Here is a 23,500-nt window from a genome sequence, read left to right as displayed (position 1 = left end):
TCTGGGGATGCATATGAATTACATGTATTAGAGATTTCTATTATCGTCATTACCTGTATGATTGTGGGACAGATCAGAGTTAAGTAGGTAAAGAACATGCTATGGAACTTGAAGTTAATTTGTGTGTCTTGTATCAGAACCCTGGGAAGCAGGGCCAGGAGATCCAGAACAGCACAGCTGAACTCATCATAGGCCTGATCCAGCTTGTGCCCCTGACCCATACTTCAGAGCTCTCTCAGGAGGCCATGGAGGTGCAGAACTCTATTTCTGTAGACATTGTGATTTATTTATTAATTTGTCAGGATGATGTTTTTTCCACTATGTCATGGTGTGTTAAGTATGCTTTTTCCGTTTTGTGTTCTTCAGGCACTTTTGGTGTTGCATCAACCTGAGACCATTGAGCTGTGGAACCCTGATGCACCAATTGAGACCTTCTGGGACATCAGGTAAGTCATTCATCCTTGGCTCATTAGAGTCAGTATGAACTATACTGGAGGGTGTGTGTATATGTGTGTGTGTGGGAGGGCATAACTTATCCACTGAGCCTCTCAGCTCTCAGGTCCTGTTCCTTATCTGTAAGAAGTTGATTGGCCACCAGATGATCAACAGCACAGAGATCTTGAAGTGGCTGAGAGAGATTCTTATCTGCAGGAACAAGTTCCTACTGAAGAATAAAGTGAGTGCACTGAACATATACTTCCACCAACTGCCCTCTTCTTCTGCAGCTAATAGTATAGTTAGTACTCCTTTACTCACCAGAAGGGGACACTGGTGTTCAAATTATTGCCATGCTGTATTCAACTTCTGTCTTCTGTCAAAAGTTGCACTCAAACACACTGTAAAGAAGTTCACACGGTCTGTGACCGAAAGGTCAATATCTGGTATTGCAGAAAGAAAACCATATGTCTTTTTGGACATATGTTTTTTGTTTTAACATCTTTTTGATTACACATACAGACTACTGCTTACTCCTGGTATGGTGAGTAATTTCCTGTCACACAGGAGCACATTTTACATGCATACCATCTATTAGCTGAGACCATTGCTCTACGTGTGAACTTTTGACTGATGATGGAACAGTAACAGGAAATGATCCTGAGTCAGTCTTGGGTGGTGCTATATCTTTAATGTTGGCTTTGTCTGTTAGGGCCACAAATTCATTATATAAAGTTGTTCTTCATTTGTGACCTTTTATTAAACCACAGGAGAGTGCCACACAGGGGAGTCTAATCCCCATCAGCAGACAAGCACAGACCAAGCTGGAAGTGTGCCTGTATTCATTTCTGTGGAGCCCAGACGCTGAGGCCGTGCTGGTGGCCATGTCCTGCTTCCGGCACCTGTGTGAGGAGGCAGACATCCGCTGCAGTGTTGACGAGCTGCCTGTACACACAGTCCTGCCCAACTACAATACTTTCATGGAGTTTGCTTCCGTCAGCAACATGATGGCCACAGGTCAGCAGTAGAACCAGCACAGAGGTCTATCCACATTTAGCTTAACTGTTTCCTGGATTCCAGGCATGAGCGTAGTTGTTCACTTGGGATAAAAACCAAACTGAGTACAAGGACGTGGGAAGGTGTTTTGCGTCGGGGTAATTTTAAGCAGCACACATGGGGCGTGCACTTTGGCATCACACCTGAATGATTATTTTTTATTTTTTTCTTCTAAAAAGTTTTTTTCCCCCACCCCGATACTAGGGGGTGCAAACTTCGGGGTTTAGCTGACTCTACGTCTGTCTGTTTAACTGTGCCTGTGTATAGGTCGCTCTACCTTACAGAAGAGAGTGATGGCATTATTAAGGAGGATAGAGCATCCTACAGCTGGGAACACAGAGGTGAAGAGTGCATCTATTTTGATTTCTCAAGAGTCTCTTTAGAGTCTCTTCTTTGACAGTTTTTGACATTTTATAACTTTTATGCTTACCAACTTCAGGCATGGGAGGACACGCTTGCTAAATGGGAACAAGCAACAAAACAAATACTAAACCATCCAAAAAACAAAGTTGAAGATGGTCAGGTGAGTGATGTAACAACTCAGCTTTGTTCCCAAAGTTTGTTTTTGTCTGAATCGTAATTATTTTTCTTGCCAGAAGACCAGTTTTAGTTTTTCTTGCTTACACATCTCTAACACAAGGCCCCTCATAATTATTAGGAGTGGATCAACATGACAGGCTTTCTGTGTGCTCTGGGTGGAGTTTGTCTGCAGCAGCGCAGTACTCCTAGCCTTGGTACCTACAGCCCACCCTTGGGGCCAATGAGTGAGCGCAAGGGCTCCATGATCTCCATGGGCTCGTGTGAAGTGAACAGTGAGACACCCCTCAGCAGGTTCCTGGAGAGGTTGCTGTCCCTCATGGTGTGCACACACGAGAAAGTGGGCTTGCACATCCGCACCAATGTTAAAGATCTGCTGGGACTGGAGCTGAGCCCAGCCCTCTACTCGATGCTCTTCACCAAATTGCGCAACAGCATCGGACGTTTCTTTGACACCCAGGGGCCGGTGAGTCACACTGTCTGTTACACTTAGAGACAAGAATCAGCATTATTTGGTGTGGACACAGTTGTAATTAATATAGTTTTTCTTTCTTTTTTCCTGATTATTGTTGACTTCATTTTCTTTTATCTTTGTTCCAAACATCCAAAGTTAAAGTACTAAATAATAAGTACTTCTTAATGATGTAAAATAATTAGCAATAGAAGCTGATTCATAAGCAGCAGTTAAACAGTTTAAGTCTTAACAGATAATGTTTTTAAGCATGAGAGGTATTGTGTATCTTGTGGTGCTGCTGCACAAGCTTAATTGGCTTCATACCCAAGCTTATCAAAGATGCATTATTAGTTTTGACCACAAGGTGGCTGATTAGGCTTTTTTATCAATGCCGCATGATTTTAAATAATCACAATGTTTACAAAATACAGGTGCATCTCAAAAAATTAGAATATCGTGGAAAAATTCCTTTTTTCTGTAATTTCATTCAAAAAGTGGAACGTTCATATATTCTAGATTCATTACACAGAGTGAAATATTTCAAGCCTTATTTTGTTTTAATCTTGATTACAGTTTACAGCTCATGGAAATCAAAAATCCAGTATCTCAAAATATTAGAATAAAGAATTTATAATACAGAAATGTCGACCTTCTGAGAAGTATGTTAATTTATGCACTCAATACTTGGTCGGGGATTTAATCCCTAATTCCACAGAAAAAAATAAACTTTTCCATGATATTCAAATTTTTTGAGATGCACATGTACTTCTTGGTAATGCTTTTATATAAAAGTTCTTTTAACCAACATTAGTTAACACATTAATTAACATGAACAAACCATTACCTTCAGTAGTTAAGCACCATATTAACAAAGTAACTAACACTTAATTGCTAGTTACTTTACATTTAGACTCCCTTAACTATCTTTTTAGTGAGTGTTGATGCATGTTTAATGATATTAAGTGCTCTACAGCCATAGCTTTTTCCATCATATCTAATCTCCATATGTGTTTCTCTTTAGGTGCCTATAAATGACACAAATACATTATTTGTGGAGCAGACTATTGCCATCATGAAGAACCTTCTGGACAGCCACACTGAGGGCAGCTCTGAGCACCTTGGTCAGGCCAGCATTGAGACCATGATGCTCAACTTGGTCAGGTCAGACCTGCTGACGGATTTTACTTTAATGCTCACCATCGCAATTTAGTTCTGTGACATTAAATCATTAATGCTGTACTACTGTATGGTTGGAATTAAGTTGCTCTGAACCAGTTCTTGAAACCTTAACGTTATTGCTTGCTTTAGCTTTGTCAAATTTAATATCCCGGTGCATTTTCTCATTGTCCCCATAGATATGTGCGCATTTTAGGGAATGGGGTTCATGCGATACAGATTAAGACTAAACTATGTCAACTTGTTGAGGTTATGATGGAACGCAGAGATGATCTCTCTTTCTGCCAAGAGATGAAATTCAGGTGAGTATCCTGTTAAATATATCTAGTACTCTATTCAGTTTAAAGCTTTGTAATGTGTCATTTATGATCATCTTTATAGTCGACGATGGTAAGTAAGTGGTCATTTAGATGTTTTGTAATATAAATTGTAAAATATATTTCACTCTCAGGAATAAGATGGTGGAGTACCTGACTGACTGGGTGATGGGCACCTCCAATCAAGCAGCAGATGATGATGTGAAATATCTCACACGGTACAGTTTCAGAATTTTAGGCCTTTTCTTTATAATTGAACCTTTCATCTTAGTAGTTACACATGGGCTCTTTGGTGTTTTTGTTGCATAGGGACCTTGACCAAGCCAGTATGGAGGCTGTGGTGTCTCTACTGGCTGGTTTACCGCTACAACCTGAAGAAGGAGATGGAGTGGAGCTGATGGAGGCCAAGTCTCAACTTTTTCTTAAGTAGGAACATTGTTTCCACTTGCAGTAACCTGTTATTCAGTGTCATTTAGTGTGTTACAGCTGCTAATAAACTCTTTCACTGTAATGTTTATCAATATTCACCATAATCTTTTAGATTTGTGGTACGAGCTTACCTATAAAGAAATGGAAGTATTATCCATTTTCATTGTTGGATGATTTTCCGTAGTCCTTACCTTCCTCTTGTCTGTTTGCTCTTCTTCAGGTACTTCACTCTGTTCATGAACCTTCTGAATGACTGCAGTGAGGTGGAGGAAGATGGGCAGCAGGTGGGCGAAAGAAAGCGGGGCATGTCCCGACGTCTCGCCTCACTACGGCACTGCACTGTACTGGCCATGTCCAACCTGCTCAATGCCAACGTGGACAGTGGCCTCATGCACTCTATAGGTCAGTGCTGACAAACCCCATGACTTTCACATAAGTTTTGGTTGTGCTTGAGTTGATTGTTGATGTCAGGAATCTCAAATGGATTGCTTTTATCAGCAGTACACATTAAATTTCTGTTGCCAGTACATTTTTGTTCTGTTGCTTAAAAAAAAAACTATTTTAGTATGCAAAAAACTAAATCATGCTGTGTGAGTAAACTGCAACAGACTAAAGTTGGAGCAAATATGTATTTAACACATACTTCTGTCATTTGACATTCCATCTTTACTGTTAAAATAGCTGGTTAGCTAATATCACCTAATATAACATGATTTTAAAGCCAGCAAGATGTGTGCAGAGCTACAGTAATTAAATTCAAGTCAGCTGTAGTTGAAACCATTGGCTGTTGGTCCTTCAACACTGCATATCTTGCTAAGCTTCTAGTAGTAGTTAGCTACTTAGCTTGAGTCCTAATGAGATTTCTAAGCCTACACCAATAGTTGGCTAGGCCATATGTAATAAATAAAAATGACATGATAATATCTTGGCACATGGCCTTATCAGCTAAATATAAATAATTGGCATTCTTATTTACTAACTGCTTGTCTGCCATCTTCCTCATTTTATTTATAGTCTTGACCACTAGTGAGTGTAGGAGCCTAGTTATGTTATAACATATAAGCAAGTAGACCACCTTTGTTTCAAAGGATGCCTTGTAGCCTATAGCACAGTTTATTGTTGGCTTCATTTGCTGAAAAAAAGGAAGTCGCTGAGATTAGTTGTTAAATCTGCTCTGTATATTGGTGTAAAGTGATTACAATTTTCACCATCTTTGTTATAAGGCTGCAACTGCAACTTTCTCACAACGTCCTGTCCTGATTTGTCAAATGGTAGAGACTAGCAATCGGATGTACTGATGTAATGAGATTGTAAAATATAGCATTAACCTGGATGCAGCACTGTGTTCTCCTCTAGTGAACGCTGGTTATGTAGCAGAGACTCATTTCTGTCTATCTGCAGGACTGGGCTACCATAAAGACTTACAGACCAGGGCTACATTCATGGAGGTGCTGACTAAGATCCTGCAGCAAGGCACAGAGTTTGACACTCTGGCCGAGACTGTTCTGGCCGATCGCTTTGAGAGGCTGGTGGAGCTTGTCACCATGATGGGGGACCAGGGGGAGCTTCCCATCGCCATGGCACTGGCCAATGTGGTTCCCTGCTCCCAGTGGGTATGTAATCAATATACACTCCTGAAGGTCACTGGACACCAAGGTTGAAATTGATATTGGGAGTTTGCTGGTGTCATCTGCAGGATGAGCTGGCCAGGGTGTTGGTGACGCTGTTCGACTCCAGGCACCTACTCTACCAGCTGCTTTGGAATATGTTCTCTAAAGAGGTGGAGCTGGCTGACTCCATGCAGACTCTCTTCAGAGGCAACAGTCTGGCTAGCAAGATCATGACCTTCTGCTTTAAGGTAAATTGACGGTAATAAATTGATCTCCAAAGCAATGTCCTTCAAAGTACACTTAAGGTACTTTTCCACTGCATGGTACGGCTTGACTCGACTCTGCTTGCTTTTTGGGGGCTTTCCACTGTGGATAGTACCTGGTACCTGGTGGTGCTTTTTTTTTTTTTTTTTATTACCACCTTGGTCGAGGTTCCTGCTATTAACTGTGTGAGCTTTACACCTCCAAGGCTGCCTTTTGGAACAAGGACTTCAATGCCAACAGTCTGGCAAGAGATGAAGCAGATTGCACTTCATGGGTGAAATAGGATGTCAGATTTAAAATATGTACAAAAAGAGCAAGTGGCAGTTTAAAGAAATAAACTTTAAAATGATCATTTTCAAATGAGAAGAAAGGAATGATTATATAAACATCTAACAGTGGCAGAGTATTTTGAGGATTAATGCAACTAGGACAATGGAATAAACAGTAGCGAGGAAGAAGGAGGGGGAAAGCAGGGTAAATGTATTTTTATTATTGTGAAATTATTTTCAGACTAGATGAAGCCAATTCTACACTCAACTGCACATCGTATAAGACTAAGTCTTTTTATTTATTTGTTTTGCTTTAGTGGAATATTAGTTAGTTACAGTTACATTTATATAGCGCTTTTCTAGACACTCAAAGCACTTTACATAGTATGGGGGGGATCTCATCAACCACCACTAGTGTGTAGCATCCACCTGGATGATGCGATGGCAGCCATAGTGCGTCGGAACACCCAACACACACCAGCTATTCAGGGATGGAGATTATTAGGGGGCCATGATAAATAAGGGCCAAAGGGGGTATTTCGCCAGACACTGGGATTATACCCCTACTCTTTAACAATAAGTATCCTGGGATTTTTAATGACCAAATTAAAACGAGAGTCAGCACCTCGGTTTAACGTCTCATCCGAAAGACGGTGCTGGTTTTACAGTATAGTGTCCCCGTCACTATACTAGGGCATTAGGTTGAGGGTGAGCACCTCCTGCTGGCCTCCCTAATACCACTTCCAGCAGCAACCCTACTTTTCCCCAGGAGGTCTCCCATCCTGGTACTGGCCAGGCTCAACCCTGCTTAGCTTCAGTGGGAAACCAGGCAAGAACTGCAGGGTGATATGGCTCTAAAAAACAGGTTATCAGCTTCGTATGATTTTCATGGCTCTGTGTTTTTAATCACACTCCTGCCAAGTCCTGCAGTTATTTTTTTGTTGTCCTTTGACACTAAATTCAATGTAAATCCTTGCACTGTGACATAGTGAATTGTCATGACCAGCAGTGTGTATTCCATGCAGCTAGTTTTGAGTTTATCCAGCCATGAATTTGAATGCCGCTGAGGCTGGAGTTGAACAGAGTTGAATCAGCCTGTAAAAATCTCAGACTCTGCTGTACACATCATCATCCTCCATCCAAGGAATGCTGCTCATCAAACTATAAGGAGGGCTCTGTTGATGGACATGAGCTTCTGTACTAAGGAGTCTCATTTCCAGATTCAGTCATTTCAGCTGAGCCACCAACTCGTCCACACAAGTGCATTTTAAGAATTAGTACGTCCTTAAATAGGTTTAGAGTTCACATTTCAGCACTGTAAGCTGCACTGCTGAGTCCTTCAACAAGGCTTTGAAATTGAGTTTTAAGTCAGTTTAAATAACCGCATCTGCCAAACGAATACATTTTTGTATTTTTAATGTTACAAAATTGTATATATTGTAAATTGTACTGACAGTGGCAGAATGCACGAAGCTTAGGAAAAGATGAAAAATACAGATGGACGTAGCAGTAGAAAGATAGAAGACACCATTATTTCATAATGTTATATTTGTTTTTTAACATTGCACCACCAAAACATATACACAAATCCATAGATAATTCTAACACACAAATACTGAAGTGTTCAATTTCAGTATTAGGAGTTAATACACATACTCTACTCCGCATGAAGTACATGCTTAATAGTAGCACTTACCTGTCTTTATTTATGCAGGTGTATGGCGCTGCTTATCTGCAGAAGCTGCTTGAGCCTCTGATGCGAGGCGTCATCACATCTCCTGAGTGGCAGCACATCAGCTTTGAGGTTGACCCCACCAGGTAGATCTACACTAGTTTTTAAATAGCTAAATATCAGTTCATCAATGTAGCTCGACTGATTTTTTTTCTCACAGCAAGCTGAAATGCTTTCACGTTCTTTCCATGCATTTTATAGTCATTTAATAAAATCATGTCATTCCGTTTTTGTAGACTAGAACCTACTGAAAACCTGGAGGAGAACCAGCGGAACCTGCTGCAGATCACAGACCGTTTCTTCCTGGCCATCATTAACTCCTCCAGTGAGTTTCCTCCTCAGCTGCGAAGCGTATGCCACTGTTTGTACCAGGTATGTTCTGCTCTGTCCTCACCCACGCTACCTGCCACTTCATGCTGAGCTACTTCACACTTGCTGCCCCATTGCACTGCTACTGGCTGCTCTCAAAATGGAGAGCATGCTTAAAAAAAAAACCTGCTCTAACTGAAGCACTCATTCGGACTTCCTGCCTCCATTTTATACATAGCATTGTCTTGTGTAGATTTATTTATGTCCGCATCACATTTTGTAGTTGGGATCTAACTTTGGATTTTGTCGGACAGGCATGTGCTGCGCCATTCGGTAGGTGTCGCTTTGAATGTTTGCACATACACAAGTCGTCCTGAGTTATTGCTGACTTTATTAAGTTGGTGTTGAATGGAAATGCCCATTCTTTCATGTATGCATGAATATATTACACAACGTTCTTCAGTGAAAAGTGTAATAACGTGATACATAGCATAACATGATGTAATAGTAAATTGATAATATTCAAAGCCGATTTTTATAAACTGTAAACCTCCTCCATCTAAATGTACTATGGTGAGGTAGGACTTCTACACATAGAGTTTTGGCAGTGCTGATCAGCATGTCAGGTCTCTTAAAGCACCCGATCAGTTTACATGCTCAATTTCTTAAGTGACCTGCGGTTTTATTTCACAAAAACGTACATTAATGGGCACATTTTCCACAGAAACCTGTAAGCATTCAACCTCGGTCTGTTTATATTTAGTCATATTCATATGTTTGCTTGAGACTGCAGAGGAAGTAATCTGGCAGCAGCTGTAGTGCTGCATAGAGTGTGCAGTGTGTGAAAAGCCTGAAAGCAGAGGTTTGTGAGCAGGAAGGACTGGCTAAAGCCCCAACATCTACTTCCTGTTTCCTTTCTGTTTACACGCTTCTGTTTACTTCTCTCATCCAGTAGTCACTCATCCATCCCTCTGCCACTCTGTGCTTTGCATTCACCACCAGCTTGCATTCTCAGGAAAAAAAGGCTCAATTCCACACCTTGTGCTATCTCCTAATTTAGTATTTAAAGATTATGTAACTTGTGTATATGTTTTAAATTTCTGGCTTTGGTTTTAGTAGAGTTGTACTATAGAAAAGCATTTTTTTACAACATAGCTTAGGAACTTGGCCTGAGTAGATGGTAAGTAGTCAATGAAGCCTTAAATTAAACCTTACAGTAAAACTTAGCATCCTTGCAACTCACTTTGTGCTTCAAATTTCCGAACCATAAAGCTCAGATGGAGATCTCTCCTGTATGTGTTTGCATTATGGCTGTGTGCGCTGTGCTCGATGTTGTGTAGCCGCTGCTGTGACTTCTGTGCCCATCTCTGCCCTGTAGGCTACTTGCCACTCCCTACTGAATAAAGCCACTGTTAAAGAAAAAAAGGAAAACAAAAAATCCGTAAGTCTCCCAGCACTTTATTTTTTTTTTCTAGCCACCATTTTTTTTATTCATTCTGGAAATCAGCTATTTATTTTGTTTCTTTTTTTGGCTTTTTTGCCTCAAAACATGTTCATAAGCAACATGGCCCTACTAACCTCTTACTAACTCCAAAGTCATGGTTGAAACAACATAGCTGTTTGGATCACCAGTATCCTGAGCCCTTCAGATCTGGTTTGGGACAGTGAGAGGGCTGGCTGTGTGGTGGGCTGCTGGGATTGGTCAAGCTCTTCCATTTGTCTGTATACAGATGAAATTGACCCTTGACTGGTTATTCTCCATAACATAGGAACTACTACCTCTCCCATGGAGATCCTTGCACACCAGGAGGGAAAAAAAAAGGATTAAACCAGATTGCACAAAATTTATTCATTTATTTTTTTTATTTTCTTGACCTCAATATAATTCCCTGCTGTGGAAGATCAGCTCATAAGAGAATGAAGTTTAGCTGACATTATACACTGAATAACTGCTTAGTTATAAACTGTTTAGAATTGTAAATCTGAATACCACTCTGAGACTGTGTACTCTGATTTTAATCTGGCTTTAAACTTTTGTCTGTTAAAAATAGGCCCCACTTTCAAAGAAGCTGGTTAATGACCTTATACTTGGTGTGCAATTAAAATAAAGCATGTGTTTCTGTGTTTGTAAACTGGGTTTGGATCAGCAGTTTCATTAGTTGTACACAACTGCATGAGCCATATTGATGTGGTAAATATGCTGTGTGTGTACACATTGTCCACTTTATTAGGAACACTTGCACATTCATACAGCTATTTAATCGTCCAATCATGTGGCAACAGTGCAATGCAAAAAAAATCATGCAGATATAGGTCAAGAGCTGTCCAGGCTCACTGAAACTGGACAGTTGAAGATTAGAGAGAGAAAAAAATCACCTGGGCTGCGTTGAAAATTGTGTACGGTACTGTGACGTACCTACTGCATTCGATTCAGTACCTACCGCTAGGCCGTTGATGCAGTACATACTGATCAGTATAAGTGTTCAGCATGAATACAATCCAGATGTACTATATCTGCTATGTTTGCATTGTCATGTGACCTACAACATAAACAAAGCTGACACGCTGCCTTCCAGCATTTTTTGATTCTGACAGCTCTTCCTAGTGCAGTGCAGTGTCCATTGGTTCCATATTGCAGAATCTCAGTGGAAGCAGTAGGTCATCTGGGTATTTCTAGCCAACTGTTTTATGAATACTTAGAATTCGGATGTACTACTCCTTTGGCGTAATGTTCTTCGCCTTCTGTGTAGTAGGGTAGTTGGGATATTTGGTTACAGCCATGGTCTTTTTTTCCAGTCTTCAACTGACCAGTTTCAGTGTATCTGTGCCCATGATAGCCTCAGATTCCTGTTCTTGGTTGAAAGGGGTGGAGCCTGGTGTTTTCTTCTGCTGTCATAGCCTATCCATTTCAAGGTTGATGTGTTGTGCATTCTGCGAAGCTGTTTTGATGTCTCATGACTGTTGTAAAGAGTGGTTATTTGAGTTACTATAGACTTCCTGGCACAATCAAAGGCACAGAGAGCATACTTTTTTTCTTTAGTGTAATGCTTGATGTAAACATTAACTAAAGGTTGTATCTGAATGATTACATTGCACTGCCGCCACACGATGGGCTGATTACATAACTGTACAGGTGTTCTTAATAAAGAAGACGATATTGTGTGTGGTTTTTTTTATTTTTTAATTTTTTTATTTTTTATGTATGTATGTGTGTGTGTGTGTGTGTGTGTGTGTGTATGTAGTGTGTGTTATGTTATTTAGATATTTTCAAGACATTGTGGCTACACATCTGGTCAAATGGAAAAAAAAAACTGTTTGCATGCATGTTTCACACTATCTCATCCTTGTATTTGTTCTCAGTGGTTGATTAATAGCCTTTCTTAATTCACCACCACACATCCTAATTTAAAAGTTTTTAATTTGAGTGTATAATTTCTCTTGGAATATATTGAATCATATCTTATTAGTCAAAGTTATTTCAATGTATGTTATTTCATCTGTATATTTAAAACACTTAAATCTGATATACCATACCTCATAGATCTGAAAGTCATAAAACTGTTGTGCACAAATATTTTTCACATATACATTTAAAGTGTATGTTAGCAGTGTTTTAATTTAAGAAGCTTTATGCTTCTACAAACTTGTTGAATAAATCTAATTTACTCCGTTACAAACGGTGGCTTTTTAATTATGCCAGTGTATAGGCCTAAATATTTTAGAGACAGTGTGGTAGTCGATAAAAAAAGAAAAATATTTGCAGTATAGTTGGGAGCTCAAGAGTTTGAATCCCAATGATGCCACAGCCATCCATGCCCAGGAGCCAAGGGAGCAAAAAAAAAATTGGCCATACTCTCTTTCCTTTATCAGTCACAGTGACACTGGCCAATCATAGGCTTCCATGAAATCATATGCAGAAGAGGGCAGATAGCGCTTTTCTCCAAGTGTATTACGTTGCCCTGTGACGTAGCATGAGCAGCAGTTCAAAAAGATGCGGTTGGCTGGCTTCATGTGTCTCGGAAGCATGTGATGGCTCCACCTCATTGGTAGCTGTTGTATGATGGGGAGAGCTGGTTTGTGGGGGATTGGCAAGTGTCCAAATTGGGGGGAAATGGGGGGGAAAGAAATTGCAGGGCGTATATTTTGTGTGTGGAAAAAGAATCACAGTGCACTAATTAGTCCTGAGGGGCATGTGGTATTTTAGTTAGTCAGTTAGTCTTGATATCGACATTTTTTATTTCATTTAATACCAAGACATGTCGAGTTCATTTTTAATAATTTGTGTTTTTTAATGTCTTGTGTAATGTCTTGTTTGATCATTCAGAAGGGCTTGGTCCATTAAGGTTGACTACATTAAGTTGCATGTTGTGCAGTTTGAAAGGTGATTGGGTTAAATCGAGTACATTTTATTATTTGCTTTTCGCTTCAGATTCACTGAGCAGTGTTTAACTTGAGTTTTGATTCATTCCATATCTTTCATTCACAGCCTTTATTTTTCCCATGTGCAGCCAAACATTGCCTACTGTCTATATGGTGTAATGTCTGTCTGGCCATCTAACTGTGGTTTTCTTCATTGTTTTATTGGTCTTCCAATCCCAAACGTTTTAGGGCTTATTACTAATGGAGTCACTTGCGGGTTTATAAAGGGGTTTAGTTTTCATAGATCTTGAGGTATTTTTTTTGAGCATTTCTGTCATCCTGTCTTCCTCTCTGATGTTATTACATTTTCCTTACCTAAACATTTCCCCTTCTTTCTCTTTCCTTCCTCATCCTCCATTCACTGTGTGTCCATGCAGGTGGTGAGCCAGCGTTTTCCACAGAACAGCATTGGTGCTGTTGGCAGTGCCATGTTCCTGCGCTTCATCAACCCTGCCATAGTTTCTCCGTACGAGGCAGGCATCTTGGATAAGAAGCCTCCTCCTCGGATTGAGCGGGGCCTCAAACTCATGTCTAAGGTAAGGCGTTTAGCCAGGTGTACGTGTTGCAGTGTTGTCATGCCTTATCAAAATGCTTACTTATGACTGTTATTTCTCTTTTCTCACAGATTCTCCAGAGTATCGCCAATCATGTTCTCTTTACCAAGGAAGAGTATATGAGGCCATTTAATGATTTTGTGAAAAACAACTTTGAGGCAGCAAGGAGGTATGTGTGTGGGGAATTTTGTCTAGCACATTAAAAGATGGCACAGTCACTGTTCTACTGCCAATACCTTTATTATTGAAGTCACTATAGAATCTATAAAGTGTACTCTTTTTATAAAAACACATTTAATTCATATGTGAGAACTGGTGAAAGAATGGAAAATGATCATTCCAGTGATTTTGCTGCAGTCATTGAAGAAATGGTGGGGACATAAATCAGTTTTGGCAAGTCTGATTTAATACTGAACGTGTGATCCTCACAAAATACCATGTACTAACATGCAGATACAGGCTAATATGCAAGTGCAGTACGAGTTTACCAGGGGAGGACGTTGGGGTGTGTGTAGGCTTTGGGAATTTTCCATTTTAAATATTAATTTTTGATGAGAATAAAAGTATATTCATACTTTTCTGTCTGTGTGACAATTTTATGGAACAGCCTATATATATATATATATATATATATATATATATATATATATATATATATATATATATATATATATATATATATATATAAACATACAGTTGTTATTGTCTTCAACATGGTCTTCAAATGGAGTGTTGAGTGAATTCAGCATATTGTTCATAACCTGTAGTTTCTTATTCCTTACTTTTGTAGATTTTTCTTAGATATAGCATCTGACTCCCCTCCTAGTGATTCAGTCAATCATAGCCTGTCCTTCATCAGTGATGGTAATGTGCTTGCCCTGCACCGTCTGCTCTGGAACAACCAGGAGAGGATTGGGCAGTATTTATCCAGCAACAGGTATGTTAACACACTGGACAGGAAAAAATTAAGAGTTAACCTGTGGATTAAAGCAGGTTTGAAAGGATGGTTGAGGAAAGAATGACATTTTCCATGCATCACATGTAGTCAATGTGCCAAATCAACCAAAATCATTACATACGTGTAATTAATTAGATTTAGGCCTAAATATTCTGATGTTTTCTTGAAATTTTCTTTTGTTCATGAGCTTTTGAATATGCGTAGAATATGTACAGACTGACTGACTGCATTTAAGGTTATTTGGTTTCCCTCAAGTCTCTTGGCCTCAAATGTTTGTCTAGTTTTTTATTGTCTCTATTCCTCTTCCCTTAAATGACTATGCCTTTTACACAGTACAGCCTGCTTGCATTTCTGCTTTTCTGTAAACAAACCTTTGTTATACATTTGCCCTAATCAAGGCAGAAGTGTACACAGACATACTAGTATTTTGTGTTTTGTAGCAATATCCTGTAGAATTAAGAAATATGAAAAAACTGTCCATCATTGTAGTTGTTTGCAAGTATACCATTTAATTGCTTGTGTTCAGTGTTGACGTTATCTCTCAGAATGATGATGATGATTATTTACTTGTATTCACCATAAGGATAAATTCAATCTGAGAATTGATTTGTGTTTGGCAAGGGACCACAAGGCTGTTGGTAGAAGACCCTTTGATAAGATGGCTACACTCCTGGCGTATCTTGGTCCCCCTGAACACAAACCTGTGGCAGACACTCACTGGTCCAGTCTCAACCTCACCAGTTCCAAGTTCGAGGAGTTCATGACCAGGTAATTCTCTGCTCGCTCTGTGGCCACCTCTGCTTTCACACTAGCCCGTCCCCCCACCCCCCAACATCCAGCACACAGTACAAAACTTGTACATGGTATAAAACTTTCCAGAAATGTTACGTTGTGTGTGTGGTTTTTTTTTTTTTTTAATCACCTGACCATACGTCAAATATCTTTGTTGTTAATGAAGATAAATAGATGAATACACTAGGTGCTTAGCTGGTATAATCGGAAGGCAGAAGTGGTGATTGTGTTAGTTGTAGGGTGAGTGTCATGTGAGATGCCTTTTTTCACGAGTGCGAGAGGTGTTGTGGTTTCTTCTGTATGGAACACCTGATGTGAAAGCAGCCTAAGAATACTAAGGAATTTAAGACTCGCCGCATATGTTAAGGTTCACTTGTGAAGGTCTTGTACCAACTCTAGACGTGAGACTTTCTGCTTGCACATTTTCCCCTTGAATATTAAAGAAAATTAGCTAAGTCAAGTTTATGATTTAAGATGAAATTTGTTTAAATTTCTTTAATGCAAAGTCATATTCAGTGTTTATATACATTGTCATTTCTTTAATTGTAGCATCTGTTGCAAGTGTTGCTATTGTAGCAACATTAATTCCCCCCCCCAAATTTTTATCACAGAGACTGATGTGAAGGTGCTTTTATTTCTCTTAAATGGGATAGTGTCTATAGTACTTGGAAAATGGGATAAATTTAAGGTAGCTCATTAACTATGTTACTGTATTTTGTCGTTCTAATGTTGTTTGATATTTGTTGGATAGAAACCTGGTCATTAAATCCAACTGTCCAGTGAAAGTGTGGTCATAAAAACTTGCTCGTTATTCGCAGGCACCAGGTCCATGAAAAAGAAGAATTCAAAGCCCTGAAGACACTTAATATCTTTTACCAGGCAGGAACATCTAAGAATGGCAACCCTGTCTTCTATTACATTGCTCGAAGGTAAGATTTTTAGGCTTGTTACGCTGTAAATTCATCTATAATAAGCGTCTGCGAACCACTTTTATTCATCTGACTACTTGATGGTGTGGCTGTTTGAGTTGTACTTTTATTTCTACACCTAATAATAGTTTGAAAATATGTATAATACGCAATGTGAACAAACTTGCTCTCTGCCATTAAAACCCTGACTAGCCGGAAAACTAGCCTTGGCTGTTAAGCATTGTGCTTAATAGCTCAACCAAACTTGTGATAATAGCCATATATATATATATATATATATATATATATATATATATATATATATATATATATATATATATATATATATATAAAGCTTGTTGACTTTGTTAATTCAGTGTTTTGTCTAAATGTGCATGATGGCAGATGGCCTGTAATATATCGGCTTCTACAAACACAAAGCTTGAACAATTAAACAAGGCGTTTGTTTGTTTGCCCTGATTTGGGGGAGTGGTAGCTCAGTGGTTAAGATGTTGGATTTCTGATCGGATGGTCGTGAGTTCAAATGTCATGTAAATGATTTATATATCCAATGCTTTAAAGATTTTAAAAGCTGTTATTAAATCACAAAATATTTCTACTAATGAATGGAAGCATCCAGATAAATGACTTATTTGCATCCAGGGTGTCCGCTGGTCCTTAAAGTCTTAAAATGACTTAAATTCCTTAATGTTAAAATAAGGCCTTAATTAGTGTTAAAATGTCTTAAATTCACGTTTCAAAGGTCTTAATAATGCAACCGAACCGACACCATAAATAAAATTTAGATGTTATTTTCCCTCGTTGCTGTTTGAGTGCAACAAGGTCACACGGGTTTACTATTTCAGTGTGTGTGCGGCTCATCAGTGTTTTAGAATGGCTCTGCCACAGTAACTACCATTCCACACCAACTTCATCTCTGTCTGTGCTATGAGTTTGAGTCACTTATAACCTGCATTTAGACACAACACACACCAGATTCACTTTGGTTTTATGTTTGTGTAATCTCAAACATTTTTGTGGGAAGAGGTTTATAGTGTTTCACCTTAATGGTAATGAGAAGTGAATCTAAAAAAAAAATGTTACCAACTAAAAGGAGGTCTTCCTGTGGTTTTCTGCAAAAAAAAAAAAAAAAAGCCACAAGGTGTAATGTATAAAAGTGAAATAAGGCAGACATGTATTACTATTGTTATATTACTATTTGTACCCCAAATTAAAAAAATAATAAGTATTATTCAGTGCAATAGTAATATTACAAAATAGCAAAGCTTTTTTAACATGTATATTTTCTTTTTTTTTTTTTTTTTTTTTTTTTTACAATTTCTTTTTTTTTCTTTTTTACATTTATAACACTACTTGTTACATTACTCTGGCATTAAATTACAATAAAACTCAAGCACTGCTGCGAGGGGGTTTCTAATACAGCTGCTGAGGGAGTGATGGTACATTTGACATCTTTTTCTGTTCTGATTGCTGTAATCCACCCCTCTCTCTCTCTCTCTCCCTCTCTCTCTCTCTCTCTCTCTCGATCTTTATTTATTTATTTATTTATTTATTTATTTATTTATTTATTTATTTATTTATTTATTTTCCCCTCTCTTGGAAAGTAATGGGAAGGAAATACTGGATTTTTTTTTTCTTTCACTATTGGAGCAAATGGTAATACTTAAAGGATATTTGCTACAGTCTCCCATATACCTCTATAGAAGTTTACCCTGCTATAATTAATTTAAACCCAGAAATGTGTGTATATGCATGAACACAATTCATTATACCTGATGTATCCTGTAGCATGATTGAAGTGACATGCAGGTCTTGAAATGTCTTGTAAATGTCTTTAATATTAAAAAGTATTAAATTTGAAGTGCTGAAACCTGCAGATACCCTGTGCATCATAACTCCAACTCTGTGGTTGTTTGTGACCGATTATGGCCTGTACAATTTCTAGAACAGTAGTAACACTTGTGTTAAGGTTAATCTTAGATTGCGCACACATAGCACACAGACTATGCGTACCATTTAGTAGAGAATTCCAATCGCTGCATGTTTGATTGTAAATTATGTTGTATTTCACTAACATGTTGGAATCATTGGCAGGAGTTTATAGCAACATTTTGAGCTTTGTGCTTGGGTCAGTTTAGGTTACTGGCATTTTGCAAGCTGTAATGTAGCCTTTATTAAACATGCCAGCAAGGGGGAAAACAGTGCTAAATACATTCGGATATTCACGCTTCTATATTTTTGGTCTCTGCCCACTTGCTTGTGCAGTCAACCTAGTTGCATATATCCTGTGAGCTCAAACTTTGTAGTTGATGACAGACTTCCTCTCATCTTTTTTGAGATTTTAAAGATATGGATAATCTACTATTAGATTTGGTACCGTACTTTTAATATATAACGTATGGGAATAATTAATTTCTTCCATAGAATATATTTTCTTTAATCTTAAACCTTGATTCTGTAATTGCTGGCAAAAGTGTACAGTAAATGTCTTTCCAAGATGTACACAGACCAGCAGGAGTGTGCACTCAGATAGTTTCTCAAGTTTGTTGTGCAGCAGTGATAACGGGTCATCACTGCAGTATGTACACACTGTTTTTTTTTATCCAAATAGCCATCTAAAAGCCATTTCAAACTAAATACCATCCATTAAGCACAGGGTTTGTTGCTCATTAATCATAGACTTACTGAATTGATCATGCTTGCAATACCCATACTTTTTGTGGATGCATGAAATTGTGTGATTACATTTATTAAAATGATCTTCATATTTTATGAAGAAGCACATATTTTTTGACCGTTATAACGTGTTATACGTGTATAAATAATAAGCGGATAGCTGTTAATCCTAGTAAAGTATGAAAAGGTGTTAACTATATTACTAATACCTATTCATACTTTGTAGAAACCCATTTTGTACTTGCTACTATAAAATAATGTTTTAATGAAAACAATTGTTAAGATTCTTTTAGGATATTTTTTTTTAAATATAAAGCTTGAGTATAGCTGAACATTTTTTTTTGTCAGGGGAAGATCGGTGCCTCGTCAGCCTCGCCTCGTTGCTCTGCTCTTACAGCATCATTACCTAGTGCTAAATGCCTGTGCGATCTTTATGATACTGTGGGGTGTTTGGACAGTGCTCACTGAAGTGCCTTCATTTAGTAGAAGCACCAAGGGAAAATGGCTGGACAACACTAGATATCTAGGCACTGGGTTTTTAAGACTACTGAGTGTTATCAATCACATCTGTTTAGAGATGGAGCAAGCAGAGCACATGCAGCAATCATTTATACGATCATCTTTTTACTGATTTTTGTTTCCATGATAGACTTTATTTCCTGTTTTAGTTAAGTTGTTTCTTGCTACCTTGGTCTTAGTATGACGCAATTATTAATATTTAAGGGTATCTTACATCTAGGTTACTGCAGTGTGTGGATTCCTGGCATGTCATGTATAACCTTGAAAGTGTTATCCTATATGAAAAATCACAGTAGACTGCATTCCAAATGTTTGAATGTTATACTGTTCCTATGGTCAAGCATAATACAGGAGAGATTATTTTTCCACGCTATTGTTTTAAGTCATTTGTATGCGTTTATATTAGTTTGTCAAGATAACTATACATGACAGACATACTGCATAGACAATAGTGGCCAATTTGTTTGAAGCAGACCGTGTATGTGTGTCGTGGCTAGGGTAAACCCCTTCACCTGGTGACATTTTGACATTTTCAATGGCAGTACTTCTGAGAACTACAGCCTTTCCTGAACTGGTTTTCTTTTATATGCATCTCAACCACATTTTGAAGTCTGGTTACACTCAAATGTCATAAGGGAGAAAATTGCATTAAAGATTCCTTTCCCACTGCAGAGAAAGGAATCTTTAGTATAATTTTCTCCCTTTTGACATTTAGCACTAACCAATTTGAAAGTCGGTATCTATTTGCAATTCCACCTTGTTACAGCACATAGCTATCCAGCAACTTGATCAAAGTCTGACATTCACTATGTGAGGAAATCGCACTTAGCTAGCAAGCCTTTAGACCCCTCTTTTTTTTTTTTAAGCAGACTGACTGATTTTACCACTGCATTTGTTAAATTGTCTCCTTACCCAACAATATATTTATGGTTTCTTCAATTTGGGTGTCGAAGTATGTTTGTAAAGCAGAAACCCCTGTTTTGGTCAAAAAATTTTTTTCCATCATCTTAAACTGTTTCCCAGAATTCATCCACAGCAGCAAAGGGTTTTCCCCAGACCAACACACATATACTGTGGAGAATACCTATAGAGTCAGGAACAGTCAAACTGTGTAGGTAAAAGCCAAGAACACAAGAACCTTCTTTTGACCTTCCTTGTACATCCATAAAGGTGTGGTTTTGTTTTAAATCCAGACCAATTGCAAATTCTTGGTCTGGAATTATTCCAGCTTGATGCAAAATCAGAAGGTACGGAGAATGATTGCTGTGCCCAAAAGGTTTAATGCGACAGTATGAGTTTTGCCAGGGTGGATTTGGGTGCTTGTGCTGCGAGCTCTGCCAGGCAATGCCTTTTTGGTGCTCTGTGTGCGGATTGTTGTGCTTGTCTGGGTTGAGAGACTGTACGGGGTGGACGTGAGTAGTCCCACACCCTTGATCAGTGCCTGCTCAGATGCCCCAGAGGAGTTCTCAATACTCCAGTTGTATGGGAAGTTGAGCAGTGCTGATTTGGACAGATATCCAGAAGTAACAGCATGCAAATGTGGTTGATCACGAGTGTCGGCACCCAACGGAGGTTCGGTGTATGAAGGCGAGTGCCGGGTTCTGGTGGTGGACAGGTGGGCTTCGCCACAATTAGGCCTGATGTAGCAAGGGCAGCCCAGCACCTTTGCTGAGGTCTGCTGCACCCAGTTTAGGAGATTTGTGATGTTTTCCTCAGCCTCACAGGCCCAGGGGTTATCCCCAAGTGTAAGGAGTTGCAAAGCTTCCAGTCGATTGAACACACCCTCACTCACTGAAGCAAAGCGATTAGCATGCAGGTAGAATCGGGACAGCCTGGGAAGGCGGTCCAGTGAGCCAGGCAGTATCTGTAGCAGAAAGTTGTGGGAGAGGTCCACCATCTCCAGATTGTGGGGCATGTTGGTTGGCACAGTCCAGAACTTGTTGTGGCTTAGGTTGAGTGCTCGCAGACTGGGTAGCGTGTTGTTAATGAAGACCACACGCTCTAACAGGTTGTTTGATAAGTCTAAGAACTGCAGGTTCCAGTGGTAAGCAGTGTCGTTTTTCTCGAGGTGGCGAATGAGGTTAGCTGACGCATGGATATCCCACAGTGCCCGTGGCAGGCCAGCCGGAAGGTGGCTGAGATGGTTGTGGGAGATATCCAGAGTTCTTAGGTGGGCAAAGCGGCCGAGAGCTCCATCTAGGTCTTGTAGCCGGTTGTGGGACAAGTTGAGGAAATGAATGTTGTGCTGCAAGCTGTTCGGTAGCAGTACGAGACCTCGGGCAGAGCAGTCCACCACTCGATGTCCCCTGCCACAGGAACACATCGGGGGACAGATAGCCAGCACAGACACTCCACATAGCATCAGGAGCAGCAGGCAAGCCAGCATAGATGCAGACATTGTGTGCGCTGTCCTACAATATAAGATGATTCAATAATAACACATCAGAAATCATAGATGGAATTATAGGACTACTGATTTATGTTTTTTGCATATGGTATATTGCAGATTAGTTATTTACCAGCTTTGTATGCTTGAGGTCGGTGAGAAATTGGAAACAAATTATGTATCTGGTTGTATGGCCTTCTTGGCTTACCGGTTAGTTACTGTCTGAGCTGTAGTTATACTTCATGTAACGAATGATTCGGTGTATAATGTTTAGTAGCTTAACACTGGAGTAGAGTGCGGTGCACATTAACTGTTTATTATCCGTTCGGTCCTCTTTTGATTACTCCCCCCTCTAATGGTCTTATGGGTACGCATGAGCTGACGAGCGGTGTCGTCTGGTTCAACACCGTGTCCAGCTTTCTGCCTTGTATTAAAGTTATGCCACCTGTAAAACCTGTCCTAGGTTAGAGGGGGCAGAATTCCCCCCTTTACATGTGACATACTTGTGCTCCTCTGTAGAGAAAATGGATAATGTCTCTTGGTTATTTAGACATAAATTCATCCAAAAACTTGGTGAGACTCATTTGAACTGGCTCGCTCCTTGTTAATTCCAGCTGCACATGTTTAATCATGATGATGTGCAAATATTGTATTGCTTATGTCACCATGAGAAACTAATGGTGTCTCAGTATGGCTCTTGATTGACTCAGTAGCTTGATGTCTGTTTCAGTATGGATGAGCTATATAAAATGCTTATCCTTGAATATCGAGCAAAGCTAGCCTCATATTAATATAGAGCACAGCTAGTAAAATATCAAGGATATTCCTATAAGGGCCCGTTAGGCTGTTTGCGTTGGCTGTATCTGCTGTTTGGCAGAGTGAGAGGTAAGTGAACAGAGCACCTCAGTGCTCTCTTCTGCTCGAGCTGTGGCTGGAGTTTGAGTCCCTGCCAGAAGCTACTCTCCCTTGCTGATGTTTCTGCTGCAGTGAGCGGTTAGCATTTAGCCTGGTTACCAGCATCTCCGTCCTGTCCTTTTTCTTGTTAGCTGCCATCTAGGGACCGTGAAAATGTACAGTCCAGATTACACTATACGCCAGTCTGGTATTCTGGAAGTTTCTTATCTTCTCTGCATGATAATGATCAGCCAGAATCTGTGTTGTGATATATGATGTGCTGGGATTTTTTTTTCGGTTTTGCTGAAAGATTATTTTAAATCCAAGCGTAAAAGTGCAGGACTATATTTGTATGTAGGCTAGAAATATTTTAAGCAGCTTACTTATTCATTGTAAAGCCTTTTGCTTTGTGTAAGTCAATCGTGAATTGATCAAATATTGAAAATGTCTTACCTTATCCTTTCCATCAATTCTGTCATTTCTCTTCCTTTCTTTTCCACACTCCAGCCTTTTCTTCCTAGCTCTCCTCTTATCTAGAGCAACAGAGGATAATTTCAGTCACTGTCTTTTTATTTTTTTCTGCTACTCTGCATGGCAGTTTAGTGCTTCCTCACCCACATTTAGTCTCTTTTTCTCGGTCTCTCACTCTTCTGCGCTCTCTCTCTATTACCCCGTCAGGCTCATTTCTTCCTCTCCCCTTGCCCCTTCTCAGCTGCACTAAGCATTAATGAGTCAGTAGGTGGTTCTCCTCTCGCATCCATGTCTGTGACCAGGCTCCCCTCCTG

At 39.4% G+C, this 23,500-nt stretch overlaps 1 protein-coding gene across 6 annotated transcripts in view; it reads left to right on the top strand.

Annotated features, from left to right (window-relative positions):
• The window catches only part of nf1a (neurofibromin 1a), a 71,654-nt gene that overhangs the window by 12,972 nt on the left and 35,182 nt on the right, over positions 1-23,500 (top strand). For 5 of the 6 annotated variants that reach the window (XR_008388201.1, XR_008388200.1, XM_053646386.1 and 2 more), the window contains exons 14-35: positions 138-251; positions 367-446; positions 553-676; positions 1,206-1,452; positions 1,759-1,832; positions 1,931-2,014; positions 2,150-2,494; positions 3,504-3,643; positions 3,838-3,960; positions 4,110-4,193; positions 4,285-4,401; positions 4,625-4,806; positions 5,806-6,017; positions 6,101-6,262; positions 8,262-8,365; positions 8,516-8,651; positions 9,967-10,029; positions 13,385-13,543; positions 13,633-13,730; positions 14,352-14,498; positions 15,141-15,287; positions 16,130-16,240. Coding sequence is in view for 4 of the 6 variants with exons in the window: in XM_053646386.1 (XP_053502361.1) it covers positions 138-251; positions 367-446; positions 553-676; positions 1,206-1,452; positions 1,759-1,832; positions 1,931-2,014; positions 2,150-2,494; positions 3,504-3,643; positions 3,838-3,960; positions 4,110-4,193; positions 4,285-4,401; positions 4,625-4,806; positions 5,806-6,017; positions 6,101-6,262; positions 8,262-8,365; positions 8,516-8,651; positions 9,967-10,029; positions 13,385-13,543; positions 13,633-13,730; positions 14,352-14,498; positions 15,141-15,287; positions 16,130-16,240 (3,053 nt within the window). In the remaining 2 variants the exon portion in view is untranslated. The remainder of the gene's footprint in view (positions 1-137; positions 252-366; positions 447-552; positions 677-1,205; positions 1,453-1,758; positions 1,833-1,930; positions 2,015-2,149; positions 2,495-3,503; positions 3,644-3,837; positions 3,961-4,109; positions 4,194-4,284; positions 4,402-4,624; positions 4,807-5,805; positions 6,018-6,100; positions 6,263-8,261; positions 8,366-8,515; positions 8,652-9,966; positions 10,030-13,384; positions 13,544-13,632; positions 13,731-14,351; positions 14,499-15,140; positions 15,288-16,129; positions 16,241-23,500) is intronic. The other variant, XM_053646388.1, reaches the window with a different exon arrangement.

This window comes from Ictalurus furcatus, chromosome 17 (assembly GCF_023375685.1).
Source record: "Ictalurus furcatus strain D&B chromosome 17, Billie_1.0, whole genome shotgun sequence".
Taxonomy (NCBI): Eukaryota; Metazoa; Chordata; class Actinopteri; order Siluriformes; family Ictaluridae; genus Ictalurus; species Ictalurus furcatus.
The sequence above is the reverse complement of the archived record's forward strand: the minus strand, read 5'-3'. Positions and strand labels throughout refer to the sequence as shown.